General features: G+C 37.9%; 1 protein-coding gene across 1 annotated transcript; it reads left to right on the top strand.

Annotated features, from left to right (window-relative positions):
* Window positions 1-11,966: 11,966 nt before the first annotated feature.
* arpc5lb (actin related protein 2/3 complex, subunit 5-like, b) lies at window positions 11,967-19,565 on the top strand. Its single transcript, XM_056267446.1, has 4 exons — window positions 11,967-12,344; window positions 18,873-18,944; window positions 19,048-19,224; window positions 19,399-19,565. The coding sequence occupies exons 1-4, from the start codon at window positions 12,204-12,206 to the stop codon at window positions 19,459-19,461; spliced, it is 453 nt and encodes a 150-aa protein (XP_056123421.1). The 5' UTR covers window positions 11,967-12,203; the 3' UTR covers window positions 19,462-19,565.
* The last annotated feature ends 871 nt before the right edge of the window (window positions 19,566-20,436 follow it).

Genomic DNA, 20,436 nt, shown 5'->3' with positions numbered 1-20,436 from the left:
GGCCGCTTTCTGTCGCTTTCCTCACTCAAAATTCTCATATACATTTCCTAGAAAAAAAATACTTTGTAATTGTCTTATATATATAATATTATATAATATATAACAGACTTCCATTTATTTGACATCTTACCTCTTCTAGCTCCAAGATGTGAAAGCGATCCACTGAAAACTGACTTTTTTTTTCAATTTCTGTAAACACATTTGGATCAGTCAAAAACTAGTTACTTATTGTACTTTTTTTAAAGCAAATCAAATAAAGCATACCTGTGCGTGATGCATCACCTCCTGCCATGTCTGTCTTCAGGCAGTAAGAATCATGGTCATCATGAATATTCACTGAAAAGGTTGTATATGTAATATTTTAAATTTGCCATAAACATCTACTTCAAAAAGTGGACCATCTATTGTAATGCACTGCCTTTCTCACCATTCAGGTTAATGTTACGCCGCAGGAATGGTTTGAGTTGGGACACATTGGTTTTCTGGCGGAGAATGTTGCCTGATTTGTCTGCAAGTGTAGCAACCCCTTTTCCGGTAATGTCTTCGACTAGAAAAGGGCCGGTCCAGTTCCCCTCTAAACATCCACCTTTGCGCCCCTCTTTTCTTTTGTTTGCTTTGAGTACCTCCTCTCCTTCGTGGATGTGAAATGATTTCACATTTTTTCTTTTCCGGGACTCGTACTCCGCCTTTTGCTTCCCCTGTGCTTTTTCGATGTAATCCCGTGCCTTATTAAAATATTGTATAATAAACAGAGTTAATAGAATACCTTAAATAATGTGAGTTATTACTTAATTATAGTTCATACTACAGACAATTACCTTTGTCTGTACTGCTGTCACCTCTACTATCCGTGTGGGCATTACAACCTCCGGATCCTCAGGTACAAAGCAATCTGTCTCAGATACTACCTTTGTGTTTAGAACCTCTGGCGTTTTTGGGTGCCGATGAAACATCAAAAAGTATGGTGTATACTTTGTAGAGCCCTAAAAAAAAGTGTTTCAACAAATTACATTTAAATAATCAATTGCATATAATCATTTCTTTTTTAAGCAGTTCCAATCACCTGCTTTGAGGTGTTGATGGCATGCACCACATCCTCAAGTTTTTCGTCCCAGTCATTCTGCATGTCATTGCAGTACTTTGACAATGACCTCTTTATAGTCTGATTAGTCCTCTCATCCTGCCCATTTGACTGAGGGTGGTACGATGATGTGACACACTGCTTCACTAAATAAAGATAACAATTTTGACATTTACAAAGCACATAATACCATAGTATAGCCAGGTCCATCGCAGAAATTGACTTGTAGTTGCCAGTGGGGTTGTAAACGCGAATACGATTCAGCAAACCATCCAAGACCTTTACAACATAAACAGAAACCGCTGTAACCAGAGTAACAACTGTTGAGCAAAAATGTAATTGTTTTTTTATCCATACATACCCACAAAATGAAGTGGTTTCCCTTTTTGGGGCTCTGTCCACCAACAATTCTTGGAATAAGGACCGTCTCATTCTCATCAAGGTCCTTTAAAATATTTTTAAGTAAATAAGTAAGTAAATGTGTCCCCTGCCCCTGAAATGTATTTGATAGATTTTAATTTACCTTCAGACAAGAAATGTGACTGTCATCCACATGTTTCTTGATAGTGAAGGATCGCCACCAGAGAACGAACGTGTGCACCTGTAAACCAGTTCCACCATGTGCTTTACAGAGCTGTGCAATCCTTGTGTCAAGAATCTAAAAGAAATAGTAGATATCAATAAAAATTTTGTTGAATAATATAAGAAGTACAAATAGGAGGTTTGAATCCACGGTTTCGAGAATATCCAAGAAACTTTATTTTTCTACCCAAAAAAACTATAAGGTGTACGTACGTTATAGATATTTTGGGTCTAAAAAAAAAGTTTCTTGGATATTCTCGAAATCTTGTATTCTGTTAGAAGGTGCCGAGACATGAATGCATGTCTATGCCTTCCAGAGCTGAGATATGGAGATCCCACAAAGCATTTATTCCATTGGGGCAAATAGAGACTCGCATACTCGTGAAATTTTGGGATGAAATTTGGCCCTTTTGCAGCTTTTTGTTAGGTAATCATTTACTAATCACGTGTAATGGAAATTGCAAAAAACATACATAAAATGTTAGTATATCACTTGTTAATCATTTATGCATGTTTTGTAAATGATTAGTTCATCATTAACTAACCACTTATTAATGGCCTATAACTGAACATTATTATTAAGTGTTACCCAAGTCTCTATACATTTTTACTATATTTTATCATTTAATCACTTCACATTTAATCTCCAGATTAATGTAGAAAAACATAAAATAACTAAATATATTTATTTTATATAGAGACAATATATTTTAACTACTTGTTTAATGACATATTTTTTGAAGGCCAGTATCACTGATACTAATAAGGCTACTGATGTCTTGATAAATATGGGAAATAAAAAGAAATTGAATAAAGCGTACAACACTCTGCACTGCATAATGTATAAATTAGATATAAATGAATCCTTTTTAAAGCTACAAAAGTTCTTTAGTTAGGAGCAGTGAGTAATGTTCTCTGTTCCAACGTTACATTCTAATAATACAAATACATTTATTTACATAATATAATACTTACATAAATGTCACTGCAGATTAAGTATTTTCAAAAACAATATTCACAGTATAAGTATGAACTGTAGCTGAAATATAGCCATGGCATTGATGCATGAGGTCCACTACAGTGGACAGATGATTAATCAGATTTTTCTCCCAATCTAAAATCAAAACTTGGAAAATTGAACTGTGATATGATTAATTAGATATTGCTTGATGCTGCAATATGTTTTTATCTTCAAGAGTCTCCTAGGAAAGAAGGAATGGTTGGACTAGCCGAGGTGGGCTGGTCCAGGCGGTGTACTTCAGCGCTGATCCCTTAGATCTCACATCTCCGAAAACGTCAGATCATAATTTTAAATAGGCGCTATCTGTATAAACAAACAACATATTTGAGATTGAAAACAACTTCATTGTCGACTGAAAAACTCTTAAAACTACATTTCATACACAACAGTAGTATTTTTAAATTTCGCGGTGTTTCTCCTCTGCTATTGACGCAACTTGAGATTTTAAATATTAGATATAGAATATACACAATTTACATATACAATATGCAATTTAATTTAATCTTACCTTGCATATAGCAACGGGAGTTAGCATTATACATAAAGCTACCACATAATAACACTAAAACAGCTCACGTTAGCTACAAGTTATCGCGAGAACAGATTCAGATCAGGCATACTACTGGCATACTAATGGGGTCCTACGCCCGGACTATTCACACCGAGTAACCCGATTATTCACCACACCGGGACTGCAGGCAGATGCTACTCCCTCTAGCAGACAAACCCAACCAAACGCCTTCTTCTTCTTCTTCTTCTTCTTCTTCTATTCCGAGTTTTATGGCGGTTGGCACACAATGAAATGGTGCATTACTGCCACCTACTGGTATGGAGTGTGGTACTGAATGACTATTACTTATATATATAAAAAAAAAAAAAAATAATAATAATAATAATTTAAATCCTCTCAATCATATTAATTATTCTAAAATAATGAAAAACAATTCCATAACACTTTTCTTTAGAATTTTTCCTAAGAATTTCTACTAAATCATACCGTACTCTTTCCTTTTTCAAATTTTGAATCATTTCCCTCCTTTTTCCCTCATATTTTTTACAGTCTATCATGACATGTTCTATTGTCTCTTGTTGTTCACAGTATTCACATCTGCCGGTGTTATGTTTACCTATTTTAAATAAAGTGCTATTTAGTCCTGTATGTCCAAACCTAAGTCTAGATATAATTGTCTCATCTCTCCTTTTCCTTCCTGTACATCTCATTTCCCCCACTTTCCTCTGAATTTTGTAAAACCATCGTCCTTTTCTCTCTTCTTCCCATTGCTTTTGCCACCTTTTCTTCAAACTCTGTTTAATAATGCTCTTCATTTCCATCTCACTGATGTTAACTTCTACATCAATGTCTTCTCTTTTTGTGGCCTCCTTTGCAGCCTTATCTGCCTTTTCGTTTCCTTTAATTCCAATATGTGCTGGTACCCACACAAATATAACTGTAATACCCATCATTTGAATTCTATATAATGCTTGATGAATTTCTATCAATATATCGGCTCTACTATCTGAATGACTGCTCTGTAAACTGACTAATGATGATGCAGAATTTGAACAAATAATAGTTCTCAATGGTCTTACTTCCTCTATCCACTGAACTGCTAACAGAATTGCTAACATTTCTCCTGTGTATACTGATACATTATCACTTATCCTCTTCGCTGTTGAAATATGAAACTCTGGAACAAAAAAAGCTACTCCTACCCTATTATCTAAACTCTTTGATGCATCTGTATAAATCTGAATATAACTATAATAATTATCAATATATTCCTGTACAGCATACGAGTCAAAAATTAACCCCATGTCTTTGTTCTTCTTTCCTAATAATACTATATCTACTTTTACTTCTGGTAATATCCAAGGTGGTACTATTGGTAATGGTACTGTAGGACTGATTTTTAATTCCGTTAATTTTAACTCTGTTGCTTTTTGTATAACTGTCCACCCAAAGCTTTTTGTCTCCCTCTTCTCCTTTTCCCAACAAGATTTTAAAGTGAGTTGTGCTGGGTGATCTTCATTATGGCCCTTTATATTAACCCAATAATTCAGAGATAGCTGTATTCGTCTCAACTCGAGTGGCATTTCTCCCATTTCCACCTGCAGTGCTGCCGTTGGTGTTGTTTTAAAAGCCCCTGTACATAATCTCAAAGCCTGAAACTGAATGGTATCTAGTTTTTTAAGAGATGTGCTTGATGCCGATCCATACACCACACATCCATAATCTAATACTGATCTAATTAATCCACAATAAATTGCCTTCAGTGCTGTTCTGTCAGCTCCCCAATCACTTCCCACCAAACACCTCATAACATTTAACACCTTCCTACATTTTTCAATTACTTTCTGGATATGTACATCCCATGTTATTCCCTCATCAAACCATATCCCCAAAAACTTAAAACACTTCACTCTTTCCAATTCTTGATTATATAACTTTAGTTTTGCCTCAGAACATATTCTTTTCTTTGTAAATAACATTATCTTTGTCTTATCTACTGAAAACTTAAACCCCCATTTATATGACCACTCTTCTATTTTCGTAATAGCTTCCTGTAGCTTTTTAATATTAAATTTCAGATTTCTTCCCCTCTTCCAAATCGCCCCATCATCCGCAAAAAGTGAAAATCCCATCCCATTCTCTATTTCACTGTACACATCATTTATTAATATGGAGAATAATAAAGGACTTATTATACTCCCTTGAGGTGTTCCATTTTCAACAATATATTTCCTTGAATAACTCTCCCCTATTCTAACTTGTATCAATCTTCCTTGTAAAAAGTCCTTAATCCATCTATACATTCTTCCTTTGATACCTAATTTACATATTCTAATTAACAAACCTTCTCTCCACATCATATCATAGGCCTTCTCTATGTCAAAGAAGACAGCCACTACACTTTCTTTGTTTACTTGTGCTTTTCTAATTTCATGCTCTAAACATACAGCTGGATCCATTGTATTTCTTCCTTTCCTAAAGCCACTTTGATATTTGGCTATATATCCGTTCTTTTCCATATAGTACGTTAACCTTTCCTTTATCATTTTCTCCATTATTTTTCATATGTTAGAAGTCAAAGCAATTGGTCTATAATTCCCCGGGTTTGTACAATCTTTTCCTGGCTTGCGTATTGGCACTACCACAGCTTCCTTCCAACTCTGTGGCAGTTTTCCGTCCTCCCACACTTTATTATATAGTTCTAGTAATACCTCCTTTGAATTTTCACTGAGCTGGTTTATCATTATGTAACAAATCTGATCACTTCCTGGTGCTGACATCTTATTTTTCTGGAGAGCATGTTTTAGTTCTATCATTGTAAATGGTTTGTTTAGTAGGTCATTCAAATTTTCTTCTTGCTGTACTTCTTTATTCTCCCTTACTGTAGTTTCCCTCCCTCTTTTCCCCTCTTCACTAATATTATTTGAACTGTGAACTGTTACAAATGCTTTAGCCAGCATCTCTGCTTTCTCCTCATCTCTCACTCCTATTTTTCCTCCATCATTTAAGACTGGATATCCATATTCTCTTTTTATCCCATTCATTCTTTTTATCATCCCCCAAACTTTACCAATTTCTGTCTCCCTTCCTATTGAGGAACAAAATTTCCTCCAATATTCTTTCTTTGCACTTTTTATGGCTCTCCTTACATTTGCTTGCGACTTTTTATGTTCAATAAGATTATTAAAACAATGATTCCGTTTTAACATTTTAAAAGCTTTATTTCGAAATTGTATCACTCTTTTCCTTTGTCCACCATGGTACAATCTTACTTTTGCACTTACCTGCCCTCTTCTTTATTGATTTCTCTGCAGCCTCTACAACAACTTTACAAAAAGAAACATTTAAATTATCAACATCTTTATTTCTATCAATTTTTCCCATTTCTTGATCACTAATATTCCTAAATGTATCCCACTCAGGACTATTGAAAGACCATTTCTGCAATCCTACTGTATCAAATTCCTCTAGACTCAATCCTACTACTATTATAATAGGATAATGGTCACTTCCTACTGTCGTTCCTCTAACCACTTCCCATGTGCAAATGCCTGCTAATGAATCTGACACTAATGTAAGATCTATTGCTGATTCTGTACCAGTTCTGATATTAATTCTTGTACCATCATTTAAACACACTAAATTTGTCATCTCCATTATCTCTTCAATCACCATTCCATTAGTATCATTATATTTATCCCATAATGTGCTATGGGCATTAAAATCTCCACAGCAAATCACCTTCCCTACTAACTGTATCATCATTTCATCCAGCAATTCTAATGACAACTTATTACATGGATTATAAAAGTTAACAACTTTAAAATTTCCTTCTCTGGTCCATACTTCAATTATTAAATATTCCAACTCTTTTCCTTTCCCCAAAACTCTATATTGCATTCCTTGTTTTATAAATATTATACATCCTCCTCCACTACCCTCCCCTCTATCTCTACGAATGCTATCATATCCTTTAATAACAAACTCCAATTCTAATTTAAGCCATGTCTCTTGAACACATATAATTTCTGGTTTATTTTTTAACTCTTTAATAAATCCCTTAAATTCCTGACCATTCGCTATTAAACTTCTTGCATTCCATTGTACAATAATCAGCTTGTCTTATCACCTGGGCCTCCCACTTTCCCATCCGCTTCAAGTCTTGTTTTGATCTGCTCCCAAGATACTTCTTTTATACCCAGAAACTTCTCCGCCCCCTTAACTATTATTTTAATTTTCTCTGTTTTGTGTTTAACCTGATCGGTACAATTGATCACATAGGCCACAAACAAAATAATCTTCTCAACTGTCAATTCTGTTTTTGTTTTCTCTGTTTGACCTGCATCTATTCTCGACCCCTGGGCAGCAATGTCAATATCAACCCTTCCCCTTTGTCCTTGTACTTTCTTCACTGCCTCTGAATAACTTATGTTGTTTACTGTTTTGATCTGCTGTATTTCCACAGCTCTTTTCCTGACTTCACATCCACCATATGTTACTCTGTGTTGGCCACCACAATTACAACATTTATCCTGCACATTTTCCTTACATTCTTCCACTCTATGCTCACCTCCGCATTTGGGACACCTCTGCTTCCCTTTGCAAACTGCTGCTATATGTCCATACCTCTGACATTTGTAACATCGTAGCGGTGGAGGAATATACGGCCTAACTAGAAAGCTCATGCATCCTACTCTCACCCTTTCTGGAAGTAAGGACTCCTGAAATTCCAGAAGAACAGATAAGCTATCTACCCTTTCACCATTTATTGTTCTCAACAGTCTCTTTATTCTACTCACCTCGCCTCCACTAATACTCCGCTTGAGTTTCTCCAAGTCTTCATCTACAGGAATCCCTGTTATCACTCCCCTTGTTACTCTAGTCTCACCCAACACCTTTCTCTCAATAATAATTTTCCTGCAAACACTTTCAATTTCCAAGGCTCTATTTTTCTGTTCCTCCGTTTTACTTATGACCAACAAGCTTCCATCTCTCAAAATCTTTGCCATTTCCACATCTCCTATTTTCTTTTTTATTTCCCTAGACACCGCTATCGGACTTAAATCAACATTCTCGTCTTCCTTTCTAAATTTGAGGATTATTTTAAAATCCTCTCTCACAACCCTTTTCCGCAAACGGGGGCTTAACACGAGAATTTTCTCGAAAATCTGTTTGTTTGTCTGCATGACAGGTCCAACCCCGGCTCCTTGCTGTCGCGAACCCAAGTCCTTCTTCTTCTTCTTCTTCTTCTTCTCTGTGTTATATGGCGGTTGGCCAACCAACTTTTGGTGCATTACCGCCACCAACTGGACTGGAGTGTGGAGCACTAAAATAAATTCAATTCAATTCAATTAAATAAAAAAATACATAACACTAAATTCTGCAGTCTAATCCTATTTCTTTAATATATTTTTTAATAGCACTATAAATTTAATATTATTCTGCATGCTCTTTCAAAAGGCTTTTCATATTAAATGATCATGTAATGTAAATCAACACCCATGTTTCTTACTTACTTAATACGTTTTAACCTTTCTTTTTCACATTCTGTCTGATCACAATCATTCACTGACCCGTTTCATGTTTTCCAATTTTAAACATTGAATGATTTAGTCTACTAAGTCAAGTATGCCCTATTCGAATCGGACAAACGCCTCATTCCACATTTACAATTGAAAAGTCAACAATTGATGGCGTATTTTCAACTAATAATGTGCAGACTATCTTGATTTCATGTGTATATGTCTGTGTCTGTCAAAAAAGCTCCATAAACAGAACGAAGGAATGTAATAAAAAATATGTCATAATAGACATATAACTACCATAAATTTGTAATATTTAGGTCTGTTATTAATGTATTCAAAAGATTACTCTGTCTGTGCCATATGATCACAGGATGTGAAATACACAGCAATAGTTAGTCGCATTATGTTGCATTATATTATTTCATTAATGAAAGAAAAAGTAAAAGTAAAAAAATATATATATTACTGGTTACTGTTAGTTCAACAATTTTGCCAGTGTACTTTCCACCGGTTACAGTTGCGACCAAGAATTGAACAAATACTTATATCACACCATTTTAAAAACATTTTAATGAAAACTATTTCATTCCGGCTATATTTTACACGAGTAAAACACATTTGCTTACTGGAGATAATTTGGGTTTAAATGAGTTAACTGAAAGCTAAACTAAAAGCTAAAGAGGAAGGTGAAATATAGCTATTTAGATAAAAATGTTACTTAAAGTGTCTATGTCAGGTTAAATTTTTTTTTTTAGATATATTAAATAAGGGTTAGATGTCTGAGTGAAAATGTAATTATCATTAAAATGATTACTGTAATTACCCTACAGTAAGCTTTATAGCCATTTCTGTCAAGATCATATTTTTAAAACACAGCTGAGCTGTGACGTCAGAAGAGGGAGTCGTGCCACAAACGTTCTATTCAAGTATGGAGAGTTTTGAGTCTGAGCAGATCCAAAATCCCCCTCAAAATCCCCCCACAGCCATACACTTTTGAGCCTCCCAGGCGTGAGACAGATGAGGAGGCAAACAGAAATTTAAATAATTCCTATCGAAGAAACATAAATATCTGGTGTGAAGATAACCAGTGGAGAGTTGGGCAGGTGTATATACCGGTAGGCATAACTTAGAGGTGGAACGGTACATGTATTCGTATTGAACCGAAACGGTACGGGCGTCACGGTTCAGTGCATGAGTACACGAGTATAAAAATAAATAAAACTCGCGTGCAAATTAATTAATGCGGAACTACTGTTAGATATGCGGGTTATTTAGGGACACATAATCTGTAGCTCCGCCTTAGCTCTGAAGCTCCGTGGCTATAATGAACAGGCTTCGATGTCAAGATTGCAATGCTGGATGTGTTGGTGTGTGTGTGTGTGTGTGAAGCAGCACTGAAGTAGCGAGAGAGAGAGAGAGAGAGAGAGAGAGAGAGAGAGAGAGAGAGAGAGAGAGAGAGAGAGAGAGAGAGAGAGAGAGAGAGAGAGAGAGAGAGAGAGAGAGAGAGAGAGAGAGAGAGAGAGAGAGAGAGAGAGAGAGAGAGAGAGAGAGAGAGAGAGAGAGAGAGAGAGAGAGAGAGAGAGAGAGAGAGAGAGAGAGAGAGAGAGAGAGAGAGAGAGAGGGGCGCGATCGAACAGTGGAAACATAAAAACTGGAAGAAATGTGCGCTGCAAATGACCGAAATCTTGGATACCGAAGCAGCACTGAAGTCCTGGCGTTTGGTCCGAACAAAGTTGACCCAGGCACGGAACACAGACCTGCTTTTTGGGAAAAAGTGGACTCTGTGACCGGTTTTAACTGTGTTTTAGCACCCAGCACAAACGCAGTAATTCACCATTGTGAAAATACGCCTGCGTATACTAACTACCTAACTTAAATAGCTAACTAAATAAATAAATGTCCTAATCACTAATTTTCTCGCTCTATCACTCGTACAATTATCAACACAGCTCACAGACTCACTTTCTCAGCGCTCTGGGGAGACGTCTCCCTCTTATGACGTCAAGCGATCCGTTTGGGCGGAGGAGCAGTTTTAAGTGAGTACTGAAAATAACGAACTTTTTCATCTTATATTCTGCCTTTAGAATATAATATTTAATATGTGGTAGTGACATGCCCCCTGAAATTCATACATTTTATATCATATTATAATGCAACTTATTAGGCCTATATATTTATAGAATAGCAAAGTAGGCTTAATCAATATACAGGACTTAACCACATATATATAAAGGCTATCATGATCATTTTGCCACAAATGAACCATGTATTTGTTTAGATTATAATACGTTTTATTTTTAACTTAAACAAATACATATAACATTCGAAACTCATCGGCTTAGACTGCATTTGAAGAAAAATAAACACAACAGTTTTCTGTAGCCTTGTGCGAACTTATTCAATAGAATTAGACTTCTAGAATGTTCTTTCCGGTAGTTTTTCTTATCATAGCCTACAAATGTCTTCGGAAACACATTTTACTCGATTTACTGAAGCCTGTAAAATGCATTTGCAGCTGCACAGCTTGCACATTGAGCGTCTGGCTCGCTCAGGCTGCGCTGCGGCAACTGCACAACCAATGGCGTGGGCGCCTCTGACGTGCGACCAATGAGACAACTCTACGTCATTACACGTCAGAGCCCGTCAAGGTGGCGCCAAGTCCCCGAATTTGCATGCAGCGGGCCTTCGTTCATTCATCATAGTCTGTCTGACATATATATTAGAAGCTATGCGTCTGTCATGGATTTGCACTGAATTGATTCTCAAAAATACGGAACAAAGTGCGTTCCGTATCAGTTCAATACGGAACAAGCCTTTTATGTGTCAAATACGGAACGATTCTGTATTATACGGAACGGTTGGCAACCCTACCAGCAACTGTCCGGTCAAAAACATTCTATAAAATATCTTATTTTGTGTTCAACAGAAGAAAGAAATTCATACAGGTTTAGAACAACTTGAGGGTTGAGTAAATAATGACAACATTTAAATTTTTGGGTGAACTATCCCTTTAAGGGATTCACTTTCATCACATGGGGAAAAAATATGCAAAGAAAGTGAGTGATGACTTTGGCTGTGGAAAAAAAGACGTGAAGAGAAAGTGAATGGTATTGGTTGTCCCTAATATTGTCCTGAGTAAATATTGACAGTTTTAATTTTGGGTGAACTGTTCCTTTAACTGTAAAATCACTTCACACACTCCTACTCAGCAGGTGGCAGTAGAACGCAAGCTTTGCTATCACACCTTTCATATTAAATATACAGCTCTGCATCATCGGTACACACTGAAACAGCTCGTGTGCTGGTGTGTGGCGGTATAACACGGTGAACGCAACCCACTTTGACTAATCTATTCGTCCATCTTTGGATGTATTTTTAAATGTGGTGTCTCTGACGTCGACTATAACCAGAGACTGAAATCTCCCATCGGAGCACAGACGCTGTTACAGCACACGGGACCGCTGGTGAGTGACACTGGCCCCGATGGCCAAGAACACGCTGTCTTCGCGCTTCAGAAAGGTGGACATTGATGAATTCGACGAGAATAAATTCGTGGACGATCACGATGAGGCTGCAGACCAGCAAGGACCTGATGCGGCGGAAGTCGACAACCTTATCAGGCAATATCCTTTAATATGAACGCAACGTTTTGGGGGATTGAGACATGAACGTGAGCCCGTGTGACATGAGCGCGCGCCTCGCTCGGTACAGTACTAGGGCATGATGATGACGTGACGATTGTGCTGCCTTGTTTAGAAGATTTTTTACATAGCGTTGTTTTGTATTCATTTAAGCTGCAACGACACAATTCTTAGAGTTTATAAGTTATAAGTATGAAATGCATCAGGGTTTCCATAAAAATATCAAGCGGCACAGCTGTTTTTAACATTGATAATTGTAAGAAATGTTTCTTAAACACCAAATCAGCATATTAGAAAGAATAATTATAGTTTACGTAATATTATAGAGGAAAGTTAACTTTATAGCTGGTATAATTAATGTAATCCAAAATGCTGGCTAGCGAAATTAATATATATATTTTACTCTTTGGATAGGCCAATGAAACAAATGTCGTGTCATTTTTAAAAAGTTTTAAAGTTAGTGAATGCATGTGTTATGCCTGGTAACAACTATAAATTCCCAATGGTCAGTTGCTCAATAAGGAAAGATGCAAACAATACATTAACTTTTTTGAATAGTCATCTGTGAGGGGGATCATTTAATGTAACAGTACATTAAAATCCACAAGTTACATTCTAAATGGAACTGTTTTTCCACTGGTCACAAATGTGACCACTGACATGTTTATGTGTCCTTTTTATGAGACTGAGCAATCATAATATTACACAATTTTTATTATGACATTTTAAATACTTTTTATGGAGCTTTAACAGACAGACATTATCTTTTAGAGAGGTAAACTGGAAGTAACAGCTCGGGTCATGTGAATGTTTACAACAGCCATGTAAAAATGAAATTTACACTTGAGAACTCTGTATAAAATATATCAGAAACTCTAAAAGGTTCAACCAGGCGCTCAGGTAAAGTTATAAAATCCGTGATAGGTGCTCTTGTGGTAGGGAAAAGATCCAAAGAAACGAAAAGCAGATCCCAGGCACTCAGTCAAGTTTTCAATGAGGAGAAGGATACAGTTAAAAAGCCTTTATTTAGTATGGCTTAAATCATTTTAAAAGTACACGAGCCAACATGTTTCAACCAACAAGTGGTCTTCTTCAGGGCAAAGTTACTTTCAAAGTTACAGTCAAGAAAACTTGATTGAGTGCCTGGGACCTGCTTTTTGTTTCTTTATATCAGAAACTCTTTTTAGACCCTTAAAACTCAAAATATCCTTTGATTTCAAATGTAACCAATAGGATAAAAATAGTTAATTTGCATTCAACACTTGATGGGTAGCATATGTTTTTAGAAGCAGTGAAATGTTTCTCCTCATTTGAAGTGGCTTGTGTTTCAAAATTTAATTCAACTGACCGAATATCAACATTTATTTTATATAATATAATGTATTCTTGTATTAATTTATTCAGCTGCTGAGAACAAGAGCGGTCTGACATTTCAGATACATCATTCTGTCACAGTGTTCCAATTAGGCTAAACTGCGCTAATAGGCATTGGAAGCAAACAGTCGTCTGCATTGTAAATAAACCTGTTAAGGAGGGTTGTGAATCCACACGCTATTGTCACATTGCCATTTGTTTCCTTGTACTGTATAGGCTGAGGTATACAATGGTGTGATTGTCTCTGTGATCTTCCTGTTTGTTTGTGATCTCCATGGTGCCAGTTTTGCTCACAGGTGAAATGTGCCTGAACACGATCTCCTCTAGTTTTTGGATGAAACGTTGTTGCCAATGATGTGATAATTCATTCTGCTGTTACTACCCTCTCTGAGCTGTCTAAAGGGTTGGGATTTGGCCCTGGCAGGATGTGAAATGAAATTTGGCTGCCATATCTGAGGCCTGTCACCTCATGACTTCTCCCCTCATTGTGCCACTGCCCTGAGACCACTTGATTTGCATCAGGCTTCCTCTTCCTCTCTGCTCTACCATGGTACCTGGTTTAGTAAGTTCCTGCTGATGTTATCTTGAGTTGATTTGGTGGAACAGCTGAAACCCGTGAGACTGAATCTTTTAGGCAGAGTTTACTCTCACATGCCACAACTAGGAGATTCACTGTTCCAGTGTTTCCCACTTAAAGTCTCAAACCTGTAATAAGCAGTCATTAACCTTTTCTATGGGCAGTAGAGTATCATGTGAAGGTCCTCTAATGTGAGACCCTCAGGCTAGATGTGCAGCTTTTGAGTGTGATAGTCTGTCTGACTGGTGGGCATCAGTATCTGACTTGTTTCGCAACACTTCTTCTGTGCAGTGGGGCAGAATGCTAAAAGCTTGATCTTGCTGAAGATGCCAGATGTTATTATAGAGCGCTGAGCCGCACTTTGAAAAACAAGAGGATATATATAATTTTTCTTTATAAAAATAATATTAATAATAATAACTCTCAATTTTATACATTTATATATACTACACATTTTTTTAAAATTATATACTATTTCACTACTACATATTGTGAAACATTATTACAATTAATGACTGTTTTCCATTTTAATATATTTCAAAATGTAATTTATTCCTGTGATGGAAAAGTTGAATTTCCAGCATCATTACTCCAGTCTTCAGTGTCACATGGTCATTGTCACATGTCACAGAAATCATTCTGATATGCTAATTTTCTGCTCAAGAAGCATTTCCCATTATTATCGATGTTGAAAAGTTGTGGTGCTTAATTTTTGTGAAAACCATGATACACTTTTTTTAGGATTCTAAAAGAACAGCATTTATAAAAATATTTTGTAACATTATAAATGTCTTTAATTTCACTTTTGACCAATTTAATGCATCCTTGCTGAAGAATACAATTATTCATTTCTTGCAAAAAACTATCTTACTGCCCCCAAACTTTTGATGGATGGATGTTCCAGAGTAGCCTGGTAATACCAAACTCTGCTACTTGGGGGGATTGGGGGGGGGGGGGGGGGGGGCCAATCACATAACGTTTGATTATGACATGACGTGTGTGTTATTCGCCAGTTCAGCCCAAGGGGGTAATCCATCAGACGGAAGTTGAAGCCTCGCGGGAGCCGCCATTGTAGCAGACCATCACCTGCTGTTAGCATCCCATTGACTCCCATTCATTTTGGCGTCACTTTGACAGCGAATAACGTTACATCTGAGGCGTCCAAAGACTTCATTTGTCCATTATTAATTTCTAAAGAAACACGACAATGTATAAAATGTTCCATTACTTTGTATCTTACGTTATAGCCCCGTAGAAGCCGTTTTTTTTTAAATAGGCTAAAGATTGCGTCATAACCACGGGACTTTCTGTCGCACAATAGAGACATTACCGTATAGACAGGAGGAGAAGCTCGCAGGCAATCTTTAACTGTCTATGAGGCAATCAGGAGGACATGGATGATGGAGGCACAAAGTCAAGGTAGAAGCCCATAAATAGAGAGTCTATAAAAGCAATGGGACAAAATATTTCAACAACGTTTTTGAGGAATTAGGTGATTCAGATTTATCTTGGCACAGCTACTATAAGATTTTCAACTGCCAGACTGTCGTCACGCTCAGTTTGAGCCTGCGCAGTCGCTCAGACTAGAGGTCTTCACGGGTCCACTTGGATCCGAAAACCCGAGGTCCGACCCGAGACCCGAACGGGTTCGGGTCCAAAACTCCGACGAGTGTCTCGGACACGGGTCGGGTTCGGTATTAGTGGCCTCAGGTCTCGGGTAATTTAAAATAAATATGCCTTTTCCAAATGGACCCGAGAAGACCCGAATTCTTTTAAACTATGTTGGGCATTTAAGAAAGTTGCAGTATTTAATACAACTCTATGACACCGTTCTCTCACTTTTTCTAAGTGAGAGAGCGAATCCGGGCTTCTACGTGCAAATGGGCTATAAGCATAAGCACGGTTGCCTCTGCATTTATTTACTCAGTTGCTCGCTCCACATAAACCAACCCCTCCCTTTGCCAAGAAGAACTAGTGCGCCATCATGTGGATGGATGTTTGACTAAATGCAAGTATTTGAATTGTCGTTTAGCCAGGCCTGTCAATCAATTTTAAAAATACGCGACACTGTCAGAAAACCATGGAGGCGATAACAGAAATTGCGAAAAATGTCAGGGAAAACGAATGGTGGTTCTAATCCTCGAATGGACCGGTAAATAACATTATGCCAAATTTTATAGGACGTAATGGGTTACAGTGATGTGTGATTGACATTTTAGCACTTCAGCGCGCTTACACTTGCGCGTCTATGTTAAGTGCATTTTTGAGAAACGCAGGGCTGCAGGCTGTGCACAATGTAAATGCCGTTTACGTTCGGGTCCAGTCGGGTTCTAAAGGAAATGCCGTCAGGTCGGGTCGGACTCGGGTCTAATTTTATCGGGTCTGTCTCGGGTCGGGTTTTTCTTTAAAAAAAATAATTTATGCACGTCGGGTTCGGGGAAGTAGTGATTCGGGTCGATTCGGGTCGGGTACAGTTTTTAGGACCCGAGAAGACCTCTAGCTCAGACATCAGACAGGAAGTGCAATAATCGGGCTTCAAGTCTTCTCCGTTGAAATCAATGGGGTCGCTCTGTCCATTTCTTTTACTGTCTATGGTTCAGCCGCATCGAACTTCCACTGTAAACACATGTATGATGCGAAAACGAAACCATAGAGCGAAATACCGGAGTGAACATGGCTGACCGAGTTTTGCTGCCTCCTTAACCTTGTACCAAAACCTGTCGGGAGTAGGGGTGTCACGATTCTCCAAATCCTCGATTTGATTACAATTTCAATTCTAAAGTCACTGTTCGATTCGATTCTCGATTTTTACATTTATTTTTTTTAAAGCCGAAACCGGCCAATCAGGATTCTCTCTGTCTTACATGCGCTTCATGAGGCACACACGCAAGGTCTCTCGCTCTCCCTCTCTGCCGTGCGCGTGCTATACGGTTTGGTGCACAGTTTTTTCTCTCTCTCGCATGCGCGCTCTTGCTCGCTCACTCTAGATTCCGGGAGATTTGAACTAATTTGCGTGCATCAGGGAGCCGGTATCAATATGCGGTAGACTCCCGGAACTTCCGCGAGACTTGGGATGTCTGCAAACTGTGGCTTTTTTGAAGCGCGAACGTTGTCAACATAACTCACTGGAAATCCAAAAAACTTCCACACCTGCGACTTCAATGAAAGAGGAGGGGGTTCAAGTTCTGTCGATGGGTCTCCTGCATCTGCAGTTGCCATGCTATCTTTTGAATGGCTGTAGCTAAGTTAGAGGAGATTGACCATAGACTCGCAGCACAACACGCGTGTTTTTTTCCGCTTGCCAAGCCGACCGGGCGTGGCAGCATCGACGATTCCATTTAATTCGAAGTTCGAGATTGTGAATTAATTTCGACACCCTTAGTCGGGAGAAGGGCCACGACATCACCTCCATTCAAAATGTTACCAAACACTCTTCTTGTTCGGGCTTCAGTTTGGAAATGGCAGGAATATTCTCCACAACAGAGCGAATTGCATCCTGTATCTCCATATCTGCGGTCGTTTTTCGATTTCCCCAATCTTAAACTCAGTGCTTAGCGTCTACGTCACGGCTCTCAGCCCGCCCTCTGTTCGTTGATTGGCCGGCTGTTTTCAGGCCGGAGGAAAACTGAGAGACATGTCGATGTCTCAGACTGAGTACAGAAGCGAAATGAAATTGAGCGGAAGTACGAAGTCTGACGTAGTCAGGCTAGTTCCAGAGTGGAGTGTTAATTGTTTTTGAATTCTCATTTATGGTTCTCTGAGACTGGTTATTTTGGGACGTGTTCGGTTGTCTTTAGGCAGTAAATGTTAGGGTATCTGTGACAACCTAATTCAAAACATGTGTTTGTCGTGAAAACGCAATAAGGCACGTGACGACCTTTTATGTCTTATTTTAATTAATGTCTTTATTTTGTTTCTGTATAGTTGAGAGTGAAATGTTAATTTATACTGCAACTAAAAAAAACGAACAGTCTCATATTACAATGCTTTAATTGAGAAAAGAAATACGGTGATGAATATGTAATTCCAAACTGAAGTGGAACGTCCTCAGCACAGCAAGAGAACAGGACATCTGGGGACAAGAAGTTCCCAGATGAAGAAGAAAATATTCTGGAACACAAGGGCACTGAAGACGAGTGCCTTGAGACTCAAGAGTGTTCTCTGTTTTGCTTCTATTTTGAGGCTTTCTATTTTTATTATTGAGGTCACAGCATCTAAAATTTGAATAGTTAGATTAAAAGTTGATTATTAATTCATTTAGAGACTGAAATTAAACTAGGGATAGCCGTGTGTCTCTCATATTAATGCACTGTTGTTATGGAGAATGTAGTGGCAAGTGGCTTCAGTGTACCAGACAATCAATCAATCATCCATGTTCCTGAGAGTTTAGTCCTGTCTAAAAGAATAATTTGTTTTGAGAAATTCCTTAGGGTTCAGCTTGAGTGTGCGTATATGTTTGTGACCACTTCATCCGAGAAACCTAGTTCCCCCTAGTCAGCTTAATAGGTATGATTAGAGCTAAGGCTATTGATTGTCTTCCTTAACCAGCTCTAATGCACAGGGGACATGATGGCAGCCCTTCATATTGCTCTTAGGAACCCTCCAATCAACAGCAAGAACCCGGCAATAAAGGTACAGACAGTTTTAACAAAATCTCATTTTTACAATGAAGTATATAGAGCACAGATAGCACAATTTCTCGAAATACGCCATCTTTTCTGTCTTTCATTCCCAGGAAAGAGCTCAGACTGTGGTATTGAAAGTTCTGACATCATTTAGGGGCAGCGATATAGAGCCCGCTGTTAAATCTCTCGACAAGAATGGAGTCGATCTTCTTATGAAGTACATCTACAAAGGCTTTGAGAGGCCTGTAGAAAATAGCAGTGCCATATTGCTGCAGTGGCATGAAAAGGTAAACCCAAGAATTTTGTTCACTCAATTTGTCATGTTTCAGTCAGTAGGTCACAATGTAGGTACAAAACCATCAGATATGTAAAACACATTTTTAGTGGGCTATATATAGCATGAATAAAACGTAACTTTAATGTGGGATGCATGTTTCCCCCCCCCCCATCTTTAATAACAGGCATTTGCCATTGGAGGACTAGGCTCTATTGTTCGAGTTCTGACAGCCAGGAAGACTGTATGACTACCTGAGCAGACCTGGAAACAATGTCGCTAAGAGACGCAGAGGACATGAGGCAGGTTTGCCTGTTACTTAAAGGAAAGAACAAGAGACCATCGTTTTGAATGCTACTGCCCTGAAAAAAAAAAAAAAAAAAAAAACTGTAAACGGTAGAGAAACAACAAAGCACTTGTTTCAAACTGAAAAAAATATGCTTGTGTAAAAGTGAAGCAACGTTCATATGTCAGTATATCATAAATTATTCTATGATATACTGGCATCAAAAAAAGATTTCAATCCGACATGGTTTTTTGAGGGAAAAAATGGAAAACAAAACAATCCATGAGTAACATGTGGTGAATAAAGATCAGGTGAGTGTGAGCAGCAAACGCGAGTCAGTACATGAGGTTGTTATTTGATTAGTTAGATTTAATCAATGTTTTATTTTCTTATTTTATTTCACATCTTTTGTCCCATACTGCTTTGTTTTTGTGCAGAGATTTAATAATGGAACCAGTGATGTACACCAAAGGGGTAGAGTGGGGATCATTGTAAAGTGCCTGCTACAATAAAGTAAATGGATCTCCTTTATGTTGTCATCTGTGTTTGATTTAATTTTAATATATGATTTATGTAGAGTATGAACATAACTTACCTCATCGGCCATATAATAAAATGGTAATACTGTACAACAGATTTGTCTGACCTGTTTGACTGTTCTATCGGGATGGTGACCAACAGAAGCAGGAAGGGCAGGGTAATTAAGATAATACATATCAGGAAAACAAGATAAAGGGGTCTTTAAAGAATTCTGAAGGATGTAATGCTGATAACTTCTATCATGCCAAGACCAGAGCCCCAGGGATATCATTCATGGAACGGAGTGCTGTAATCTCACTGCTGGGCGGCACAAGGACCAGGAGCTGTATTCGTCTATAAATGTCAAATGGTTTTTCATGTGTATGGGCTGAATCGAATATTTGGTGAGTTTCACAACAC

This window comes from Rhinichthys klamathensis, unplaced genomic scaffold, assembly GCF_029890125.1.
Source record: "Rhinichthys klamathensis goyatoka isolate OS25496 unplaced genomic scaffold, OSU_Roscu_1.1 h1tg000259l_1, whole genome shotgun sequence".
In the NCBI taxonomy this organism is placed as follows: Eukaryota; Metazoa; Chordata; class Actinopteri; order Cypriniformes; family Leuciscidae; genus Rhinichthys; species Rhinichthys klamathensis.
Note: the sequence above shows the minus strand (reverse complement) of the source record. Positions and strands in the feature narration are given on the sequence as shown.

Excerpts from the sequence above, each read along its gene's own strand:
- arpc5lb (XM_056267446.1), top strand. The coding sequence starts at position 12,204 with ATGGCCAAGAACACGCTGTCTTCGCGCTTCAGAAAGGTGGACATTGAT. Across the intron at positions 12,345-18,872 it reads TCGACAACCTTATCAGGCAA|GGGGACATGATGGCAGCCCT; the intron begins TATCCTTTAATA and ends CTCTAATGCACA. Across the intron at positions 18,945-19,047 it reads GCAAGAACCCGGCAATAAAG|GAAAGAGCTCAGACTGTGGT; the intron begins GTACAGACAGTT and ends TTTCATTCCCAG.